Consider the following 12010-nt stretch of genomic DNA (forward strand, 5'->3'; position numbering starts at 1 on the left):
TGGATCCATGTGGGTAAGGGCGTGTGTCACCGACCTTTAATCATCCAAACACATGCTCAACCTTCCCCACTTTATAATTAAACAAATCTAACCATGGAAGGGGCGATTAACAATTATAATAAAAAAGGGTTTTTAAATCACTTGGATCGTTGATCGATAATCATTAATCTAATCTATCTGGACGGTGCTTAATCTATTTCCACACGTCGAAGGCAGAATCTGATACTGTTTCCCTTGTTGCCACCTGGTACCATGTCCCCCTATGTTTGTCTATAAATCCAGTCCCTTTTTGCCTTAGATTTCAACCAACAACAAACAAACTGTTTTGCCTTTGTTCTATCTAACTTCAAACAGATTTTCTGAATCCAGAATCTAAGTATGGGTCGTTTATGGACTTTGCTTTCAAACCTTCATTCATTAGCCGGGTATTCTTTTTTCTTTTTCACATATTTTCATTCCATATTCATTTTAACGTTCATTGCTACTAATATTAAAACCCATTTCTTGGTCTTGGCATTTGACGAATTGAACTTTATATCTGAACTATTTTTCTTTTTTGGTGTTGTTTTGGGACTTGTAATGTCTGCAGGCCTCTGGTGATGTTGCTGTATCCCTTGTAAGAAAATTTTGGAGTTTTTGTTGTGGGTTTTGTCATATCATATTTTTTTTAGTTAATTTATTGAAAAAAAAAATTCAGATATGCATCGGTGATAGCAATAGAAAGTCCAGGCAAGGATGATGATGAACAGTGGCTCGCTTATTGGATTTTGTATTCATTGCTGACTTTAACAGAGATGGTGTTTCAATCAGTCTTGGAGTGGTAACAGTTAGCAAATATTTTCTATTAAAGGAAGGTTACAATATTTTTTAGAAATTTTAATTGTATATATATATATAAATATTGTAGGATACCAATTTGGTACTCGGTGAAGCTGGTGTTGATGGCATGGCTGGTGTTACCACAGTTCAGGGGGGCGGCTTTCATATATGAAAGGTATGTGAGAGAGCAAATGAAGAAATATGGGATTTTGAGAGATCATCATCATCATCATAGCGGTTCTCCAGATGGAAAGGGCAAGAAGAAGTTTGTTCAGTTCATAGTCCCCAAGAAAGTATGTTAAGCGTGTTTGATACTTACACATACAATAATGTATATATTGGTATCCGGCATATATAAGGAGTTTGTTGATATGGATGACAGGGGGAGCAGGAAGCTTACTGAGGAAAAGGGTGGATCATGTGTTCTTTGCTTGCTTCACACTTGAGCTTTTCCTGGGTGGTTGTAAATGCTTACCCTTTTTACAAGTTTATGGGTTTCAGATCTTTGAGTGCATGTAATGATTAGGAACGAATATTTTATGAAAAAAGCTTATTGTTCAAGTCTCAAAAGCAGTAATATATATCTATATTAATTTCTTATTTCTTTTTGAATTTTCAATCCCCACGCATTTTTAGATAAAAAATATTTAAATTATATTTTTAAAAATATATACATACTTGTATCTATTATTTACACATTGAATGAATCTGAGGGTAACATATGAAATTTTTGAGCCTTGAATTGTTGCATCCTTGCGCTGTGTTTACAACCACACTTGCATGCAAAAAAGGTGTTGTTGGATTTTTATTGTATTTAATTTTCGATATGTATTAATAATTGGACACTCCTTTCACCCCTTTGGTCGGTTGCCTTTGTTCCTTTGAGAAGGAAAATCAACCCAAACTTTTGACCAAACGACCAAATAAGTGCAAAAGAAAACGTTGGTGTAACCCAAACTGTGATGGTCAAAAATCGGGGCAGTAGCCAATAGACCGTCTATGAACTATAGTTGGAAGTTGGCTATGATTGTTGGTTCATGTAATAAGGTTTCTCGTAAGATTTGTGTTGGGTGTTTCAATGGATATTGAAGTCCTTTTGGATGTGTCTGTAGCTTGTTGGTGGCAGGGTGAGTGGCTTGTACCATGCAATATTTCCCTCTTATCCTCATGCAAGTTTTGTGCTTTGTTGTAATGTTGGTGTTTCGATATTATTTAGGTTTTTATCTCTTCTACTGGTTTTCACTTTTTATTAATAAAATTTAATGATTGGTTGGGAAAATAAGTTAAGAAATATAATCCTCCAATAGTAGTATATTAATTCACCTCAATTCATTTTTGTCCTGGCTTCAATCTTTTATCAACCTATGATTTCCCAGTAACTCTATCAACAATATAATTTTGGAAATTCAACAGGTATTCAATCCTCTTAAAACTTTTTTCATGTTGACACTGTAATAATAAAAGAATATTAAAAAAACAATCAGAATTATATAAATTTAAAAGAAAAAGAGAACCATAAAATGGTTGAAAAAAACCATAAAAGAATGTGATGTAGCCTTGGGAAAAATATAGACATTACATCCAATTTAATGAAAAAAAAAATCGTGCAAACACGTGGGTTCATCGTCAATTACAATTACGGTGAACAATAAGAGCAGCCACATGTGGCATCCTAAGAGCTTCTCGATGCCTGGTGGTGGTGACTATGTAGGTAACTCAGATTTAAAAAAAATTTAAGCTCATGTACTTTTTTTTTCACTCAATTAAGTATTTGACTGTAAAAATACATAAAAAAATATTTTAAATTAAAAATAATAATTAAGTTCCTATTTTTTACACTCAATTAAACTTGTATTTGAAAAAATTATATATTTGTGTTGTTGAAAAAAATCATATTTTTCACCTACTTAAAAATAGAAAACAACATTTTAACTTTTATCTTTTCAAATATCTAAAACCTATAAAATTTTTATCAATCATGTCATCCTTTTATTTTCATTAGTGAGAGTATTAAAATCTAACGAAGCACTTAAATTATGAAAGACTACAACTACTATCAATTCATATTAGTGTTTTGAGAGTATTAAAAATATATCAATTTATGGTATAAATCATTCATTAAATAATTAAGTATAAGAATATGATAATTATTTTATTTTTAATTGAAAATATTTAATAAATATAGAAAACCATATATGCATTATTGTAAAGTAGTATAATTTTTTTTATATTAGTTGTGTTATTTATAAAACAACGATAATAGTTGTATCTATTATGGATATTTAAGTTTATTATATCTAAATAATTAGCTCTAACATAGATTACTAATTTTAATTATTTCATGAGAATAATTCATTAAAAAGATATGTGTCAATATTCAGCACTAATATTTAAGAAATATTTATAAAGTAATTTGAAAACAAATGTTAACAGTTCAAATATTGGCACTAATTTAGGCCTGAGTAAAGAGTTAAAGGAGAACTCAAATCGAGAAATTAAAAAGTTTGTTAGAATTGGTATAATTTTTTTTGTCAAAGTAAAAACTTGGTAGGATTCAAAAATTGTTGTAATATTTGTTAGGAATAAAATATAAAAAATTAAATAATTATATAAAATATAAAAAATTAAATAATTATTCATTAAAATATTTTTATTAATATTTTAATATATACCATTAATTTACGTTATATGTTATTAATTTTTGGAATATTAATTTCTTCACCAGTAGTCATGCAAATCACCGTAAATATCATTATATGATTTTAAAGATTTGCTTCTTAATTTTAGTTAGTCGATTGTAGTAAATTTCATTCTTATAGTCAAGTTGAAATGTTTATCTTTATTAGAAATTGTAGAGTAAAATTGGAAGGGTATAATTTAAGAGTAAAATTGTGTTTTTATAACATGGTAACATGTCACGTGTCAACAATTTCTGGAAACAAATGGCTAAAATATAACTATGCCACATGGGATTACATTTTATAATTGTAACTTCAAATTGCTATAGTATATATTTTAGATATTAAATATTAAACTAAAAATAATATAAGTATTCCAAAATTTTAAAAATAATATAGCAGAGTTAAAATGGGTTTAGGCTAACTATATAAATAGACTTGGGCAAAATTTTAAGTCCATATTTTTTATTGGGTCAAGTTTGGACAAGTATAAAATGTGTCAATATTATGTATAAGTTCGGCTCGGTCCTACCCATGAACACCTCTAGTTCAACCCTTAGCATTGTGTTTTTTTAAATAAAACCTAGAACTACCCATAATTCCTCTTCAATCCTTAAATAGGAGGATAATGCAATTTAACACACTCGAATCTACATCCTCTTGCACTGGCAATAATATTGATACCAATTGAAGTAAAACTTAATCAACATGTTTTTAAATAGTGTCTTTTAAACTGTTAGGAATTGACCCGATTAAGCAACGAACAAGAAAATAGCGGAATAAATTGAGAAATTGAATACACAAATTTAACGTGGAAAAACCCCTCCAAAGAGAATAAAAAACCACGGGCAAAGATAATTTTACTATAATGGCAAAATAACGAAGAGTACAAAAGATGGAGATTAAGACTAAACCCCGAAAAATAGAAAACAAAGAACCCTCAAAACGTAAACACAAAATTCTCTAAATGTGTTATGAGTTCTAATCTCTAATGGGTGTATTTTTCTAAGGTTGTAAAAGAGCCTATTTATAGGCTAAATTCATAAGACAAATAATAATAAAATAATCTAAACTAATTAGTATTTGATTGAAACAAGTAAACAGAGTTTAACTGAAAGATTATTTCTCAAATTTGACTGAAAATAGGTGTAACACCCCCTACCCGTATCCATTGCCGGAATAGGGTACGAGGCATTACCGGAGTTTACTGAACATTTTCAGATAATTCTAAGTCATTTATTATTCATATTTTAGAAATAATCGAACGTCTCTCTATTGGGCCCTCAAGCCCCAAACATACATTAGAAACCAACCGAATTAAATCGGGATTATAAAAAATTTCATAAAATCTTAAATTTTATTTTCATCTAAGTACTTACTATTTCAATGCTCCTTATAATTAAACATGTTACTGTTCAATCAATAGTTTGGCACTTGTCTAGCGTCAAACAACATCATTGTTAGTATACTTGCACACATTTCATCTAAATTCAACATTGATATACTTATTTTCTCTACATATCGCACTTGATTTTAATAATAGTCTCAACTTACATAATTTCTTTGTATCAACGTATCAAAGATAATCATATATGTACATGTCATGAAACATATCATGCTCTTACCGTTTCTTCATAAGCATATATCATTCATTTCATTATTTCAATATTTCATGATCCATCATTTCCATATATTTTATGTATATTTATTCCGGTAATAGTTTATATCAAACTTGACATAAATTATATTTCATGTACTTATACTTATTTCATTTATTTATCTTCATAATTATTTCATACAACTATTTTGTACATATATTTCCATATGACCAGTTCTTGTAAACATTTCACACAACCATTTCATATAACCATTCGTCATCTGATAATTATTACTTGAGTATCAACTGTTCAATAGATGTCATAGCGTCTCCCATCCACGGTCTTATTTAACTTTGACATGATGCCATAGTGTCTTTCAACTATGGTCTTACTCATTCATTTTCTGTCATGTTGCCATGGTATCTTTCAACCATGGTCTTATTCTTTTCATGTCACGTTGCCATGGTATCTTTCAACCATGGTCTTATACATTTCATATCAGGTTGCCATGGTATCTTTCAACCATGGTCTTACACATTTCATATCAGAGAGCACACTCCCGCGAACCTCATCCTTACAGTGGGACTACCAGTCCAGGCTAAATCCCCTGTAATATAAACTCATAGAGTATTGTCGGGATTACCAGTCCAGGCTAAATCCCCTGCAATGACAATTACTCTAATGAGCTTGGATCTAAATTACCAGTCCAGGCTAAATTCAGACCCTAATTCGAATTACCTGTCCGGGCTAAATCCATTTTACACGTATTCTTCGGGAGGGCTGTATTAGAATAGGATCACCCGTCCGGGCTAGATCATTTTTACCGTCAATTCCTTTTCGAGAGATCCATCGAATTTTCCTTTCATTCAACCAAATTTTATTTTCAATTTATATCGAGTATTAGCAATATTTCATCAATTATCATGAATTGAACATTCAAATCATATTTTCATCACATAACCACATATTTCAAGTATTTAAAATACAATTCAAGTTACACAAACTTACCTCATTGCTTGTTTGTGTTTATAATTTCATTAATCTGATATCTTTTATTTTCCACGATCAAGTCTCATATTTGAGTCGTCCGGATCTTTATAAATAAATTTGATCATCATTTTCATTCATTTCATATTCTAATGCATTTAATTAATGCTCTAGGAAAAATTACCATTTTGCCCCTAAACTTTTAATTAATGACGATTTCATCCTTAGGGTCAGGAAAATAAAATTCTTACAATTTAATCCTTATTTCTAGATATTATTCTCATTCATATTGATAACAATCCATGAATTCTATAAAATATCAGAATTTTCCATAATTTCAACACTTTTCAATTTAATCCCTAAAACATGTTTTCCCCCGATCTTGAACTAAATTAATAATTTCATTCAATTTTGTAATTTAAATAATAAAATAATCCATTTCATGCTATTTGGTCATTTCTGAAATTTTTACAAAATTACCCATAAAGTTTCACTTTTATTCAATTTAGTCCCTGAGCCTAAAACATGCAAATTAGCCATGCTAGATGAATATTCATACATATTTATCCTCCTCCTCCTCTCCATTCCACATCCTTAGTGTATATAACACACTTGTAAGTAACATTATCTATAATTTTTATTATTTACTTTTATAAATATTCAAGCTGTCCATCTGTGTCATAGTCACTAAATTATTTATAACTCGAGCTACAGAACTCCAAATTAAGATCCATTAATTTTTCCTGAAACTAGACTCATATATATTCTTACCATAAAATTTTTAGAATTTTTAGTTTATCCATTAGGTACATTTTATTCTTTAAATTCACCCCTATTCTACTGTCTGACAGTTCCGACCCTTATTCACTAAAAATTAATTATCTCACAGTAAAAAACTCGGATAATATTACCGTTGATTTATCCTAAAAATAGACTTATTATTAATTCTAAACATATAATTTTAAGCCTCTAATTATTTTTCTTCAATTTTTTGTGATTTTACAAAGTCAGAATAGGGGAACCCGAATTCATTCTGACCTTGTCTCACAAAACTCATTATATCTTATAATTTACAATTCAATTGCTTAAACCGTTTCTTCTATAAGAAATTAGACTCAATAAGCTTTAATTCCATATTTTATTCATCCTCTAATTAAATTTATACAATTTTTTGTGATTTTTCAAACTTAAACTACTGCTGCTGTCCCAAATAGTCTTAATGCAAAATGTTGATTTTCTACTTTAATTTCAATTTAATCCTAACTAAATTCACTTACTTTTCTATCTTAATTCATACTTTATTTCTACTCAATTTTTAACCAAACTTAGACATAATTATCTATTTTTCATCATAAAACCATAATTTCGAAATTCTTTCAATTTAGTCCTTAAAGCATAAAACTTATGAATCACTTTACAATTCAATCCTTATTTCATTTCTAACTTGAATTTCTATCAATTTAGCCCTTAATTCATCTTTTTGTTCAACTTAATCAACACATAAAAATTCATTAACTCCCTAACTTTTGATATAATTCATGTAGTACTCTTCTCTAGAATTTCATAAACATCAAAATTGCAAGAAAGGGGATCAAATTGACTTACCTAGTAAAGCTTAAGGCTTCAAAAACCCCAATTTTCCTTTTATTTTTCTTTCCTTCCTTTCTTTCCCCTGTTTCTCTCATTCTCTGTTTCCTTTCTTCTTTTGTTTTACTTTATATATATATATATATATATATATAATAACAATAATAATAATAATAATAATAATGACTTTATTAAATATCTACTTAATATCAAATATTTATTTTACACTTGGCACACATATTATTACATTTGTATTTCATCCCTCCATACACTTGTTATTTTACATTTATTTATCATATAAATATATTATAATATAATTATTTATTTAATAAATATCTTTCACTAAATAATAAATATCCATTTAATATCAAATATATATATTACAAATGTATGTATTTTTTTATTAATACATTTGTACCAAATCATTACCATACACTTGTTTTTATTTAATCTATTCATCATATAATATCAATTTAATAACAATAAATACATTAATTATTTACTTAAATAATAAGTAAATACATACATGTATTACAAATGTATGTATAATACTTATTACACATGTATTTTATTTTTGCTTTACTTATTTAGTCCTTTCAATTTCTTTATCCTATAATTAAACTTTCACACTTCATTTAATTTAATCATTTTATCTAATTATCCTTTATTTAAGCTAATTTGCTTCATTAAACTTTAATTAATCACTCTTTTAACTTCGTAAATATAATCTATTTTTCAGAAACGGAGACCCGAAAATGCACTTTTTTGATAACTGTAAAAATTCGGGTCATTACAATAGGAGTCATATTTAACAAATCTCCACCTTGACTCATATTTTCACAGCGCCATCTTTGCCAAAACCCGCCACGAGCCTATCCTGAACTATGTAGAGAATTAAATGAGTCGAATTTGTGCTTAGAAACTGGAAGACTTCTAGCCTTTGACTTGTATACTGCCAAATCAAAACTAACCCAGGTCAGATTTACACGAACACAGTGCCCTAACTTTTCAAAACCTGCATCCAAAAGAGAACCTCTCTTCAACGAAACGATCATACCATTTTCCCTCCTATGACCAAGTTGCCTCCGCTCCAAACAAGTTGACTTCAACTCCGTAACGGATGAGGGACGTCCGATTTCACCTGTCACTGTATAACCTTCTAGAATATAAAAACTGTCGGTTCTTTTACCTTTTAACAAAACGAGAGCTCCGCAAGATATTTTAATGTCGCTCGACTCGATGTTGATTTTGCATCCTTTCAAGTCTAAAATACTTAAGGAGATGAGATTCTTTCGTAAATCAGATACATACCTGACATCTAAGAGTGTCCTAATCGTTCCATCATGCATCTTAATTTTAACAGTACCAATACCAATTACCTTACTAGATGAATCGTTTCCCATGCGTACAACTCTACCTTCAACTGAACTGTATGTGGAGAACCATTCTCTATTAGGACACATGTGGAAAGAACATCCTAAATCTAGGATCCACTCGAATGTGAGCTTGGTGTTATCGCTTGTTGACACTAACAAGAAATCATCACCATTTTCATCGGCCAAATTAGCACCAGCTATATCTTCCTCGTTACTCTCAGCAGCTCTTTTATTTCACAGTTTATAACAATTTGCTTTGACGTGATCTAACTTTTTACAATAGCGACACCTTTTATCTCGTTTCTTTGATGCTACCAAAACGGAAGCTTGTCTATCTGTCTTGCTATCCAAATGAAGCTCATTGTCGAGTTTGTCTCTACTCAACAAATGACCCTTCACATTTTCGAACGAGAGTTTGTCTCTGCTATAAATTAAGGTCTCCCTAAAAGACTTGTATGAAGGGGTAAAGAGCACAATAATAGCATAGACTGATCTTCATCGTCAATATGAACCTCAACATTCTTTAAATCATTTAAAAGAGTAATAAATTGATTGATGTGATCTCTAAGAGGCTCACCTTCGTTCATGCGAAACGTAAATAGATGTTGTTTCAATACTAAACGATTAGCCAGAGACTTAGTCGCATAAAGAGTTTCTAACCTTTTCCACAAGGCGGATGAGGTCTTCTCCATCAATACCTCCCGCAATACTGTATTCGCGAGGCACAACTGGATTGCAGACAAAGCCTTTTCATCAAGCTCTTCCCATTCTGTTTTATTTAGATTTTCAAGCTTTTTCCCAGTAACAACCTTTTTCAAATTGGATTGAACTAGAATTGTCATCATCCGAATTTGCCACAGATTGAAATTTGTCTCACCATCGAACTTCTCAATTTCAAATCTTGTTGCTTCCATCTCTGAACGAGCTGATATATGAAAATTAAACTAGCTCTGATACCACTTGTTAGGAATCGACCCGATTAAGTAACAAACAAGAAAATAGTGGAATAAATTGAGAAATTGAACACATAAATTCTCTAAATGTGTTATGAGTTCTAATCTCTAATGGGTGTATTTTTCTAAGGTTGTAAAAGAGCCTATTTATAGGCTAAATTCATAAGTCAAATAATAATAAAATAATTTAAATTAATCAATGTTTGATTGAAATAAGTAAACAGAGTTTAACTTAAAGATTATTTCTCAAATTTGACTGAAAATAGGAGTTATATTTAACATAAACATTTTATATAATTAAACAATTAAAAATATAACTATAAATGCAATAATACTAATTTGTTTTTAAATGATATTTTAGAATATTTTAGAATTTTTACACTTGAATTGGGGTCTCATCATTATACCAACTCAATCAAAAGTATTATATTAGTAACTATAGAGGTTAGTAAAGATGGATAAGCCCCATTAGAAAATTAAGTTGAATATCTATATCTAGTAATTTGTATTGTCAATTTTGCGAACAATATTTATTTTTATGTATTATATAATTTTATAACTCAAAATTAAATTTGTAGTAATCTTATATACTACTATAAATAAACATTAAAAATGTTAAATATTAAATTAAAATAATCTAAATATATATTTTTATAAATAATATGAGTGAGGCTAAAATAGGTTTGAATTAACTATTTACAAATATAAGTAAGTTTGAACAAAATTTTAAACTCATATTTCAGTCGACCAGACTTAGATAAGTAAAAAAATACATTAATATTATACTTAAGTGCGACTCAAACTCGACTCAACCCATGAACACAGATTGTATCACCATGTGAATGCTAAATATGGATATTTAAAAAAAAAAATCCCAAATTCCATGTGTGGTAAAGGGCGCACCAGCGCTGCTTTCATATGCATAAAACGTGAAGTTGGATTATAAACAACAATGGCTTTCTGTATTGCAGTCTGTAAATTCCTTCCCCCAATTGCTTCCATTTTCTTTTAACCTTTCAGCCCATCTCTCTCTACACATCCAATACATGCATTTCGTATATGTTTCCCCAACTTTGAAGGGTTTTCCCTTTCTTAATTGGGAAGAAGATGTTACACTTTAAAGCCCACTCTCGCAAGCTTGTAGAAAACATATTATTTTATAGATTTAGGTCATTGTTTTAATGTGTGAATAAGAAAACTAAATAAATAGGAGCCAAACTTTATGAAAGAAGTTTCGTGTATGGTTCACTTGATTCAAGCATCAAAGTGAGTTTCCAAGTTTAAATTTCGACATCTTTTTGTACTTTTTCTGTGCCTGTCGGATCCGATCCCATCTGATTCCCACAGTTCTATTAAACCCACCAGTTTCATGTATTCCCTACACCATAAGAAATCTTAAGTTTGCTTTATTATCATTTATTTATTTAAACATAAGAAGAAGGAAAAAAGCCTCTTTTAATTAAGACTAAAAAATATGAATGCACCCTCACTCCAACTTGTTGATAAATAAATATTAAGACAAAAATCTGAGTTGAGCAATGAGTCAGGTGTACCATTTTTAGGCCAAATAGAAGTAATTAATAGAAACACTTGTGGCAAGGAAACCATATACATCATCATCACTTCATTCTTAAGTATCCCACACTATTTTTGTTAGTGGTTTTTTGGAGTTGGTCGTCTAACAGAACTCTTCGGCTTAAATCTTAATTTGATTGTTAAGTTTAATTGTGTAAACATTTTTCAATCATATGTAATCAAGTATGATAGCCTTGACAATTGGTCTCGAAAGAATAAAGGAAAAGGATTTAAAAGAACTGAAGAATAATTGCTCGAATTTTAAAGCATCAACAATGTTTTGATTATTCTGTCAAAAAAAAAAAAAGTAAGCATGGCCACACTTGGTTTAACTAACTTGTTATTTACTACGAAAAGACTGCAGGTATTGGTTGAATATGAGCATTTATTTATGATTATATTATATAATCTCAAAAAATAGGATGTTTGGGTCTATG

The 12010-nt window shown here is 29.6% G+C and overlaps 1 protein-coding gene across 1 annotated transcript; it reads left to right on the forward strand.

The window, feature by feature from the left end:
- The first annotated feature begins 275 nt into the window (after window positions 1-275).
- On the forward strand, window positions 276-1389 carry LOC108478691 (HVA22-like protein e). Its single transcript, XM_017781165.2, has 5 exons — window positions 276-425; window positions 590-616; window positions 698-820; window positions 908-1112; window positions 1202-1389. The coding sequence occupies exons 1-5, from the start codon at window positions 379-381 to the stop codon at window positions 1220-1222; spliced, it is 423 nt and encodes a 140-aa protein (XP_017636654.1). The 5' UTR covers window positions 276-378; the 3' UTR covers window positions 1223-1389.
- The last annotated feature ends 10621 nt before the right edge of the window (window positions 1390-12010 follow it).

This window comes from Gossypium arboreum, chromosome 12 (genome assembly GCF_025698485.1).
Source record: "Gossypium arboreum isolate Shixiya-1 chromosome 12, ASM2569848v2, whole genome shotgun sequence".
Classification (NCBI taxonomy): Eukaryota; Viridiplantae; Streptophyta; class Magnoliopsida; order Malvales; family Malvaceae; genus Gossypium; species Gossypium arboreum.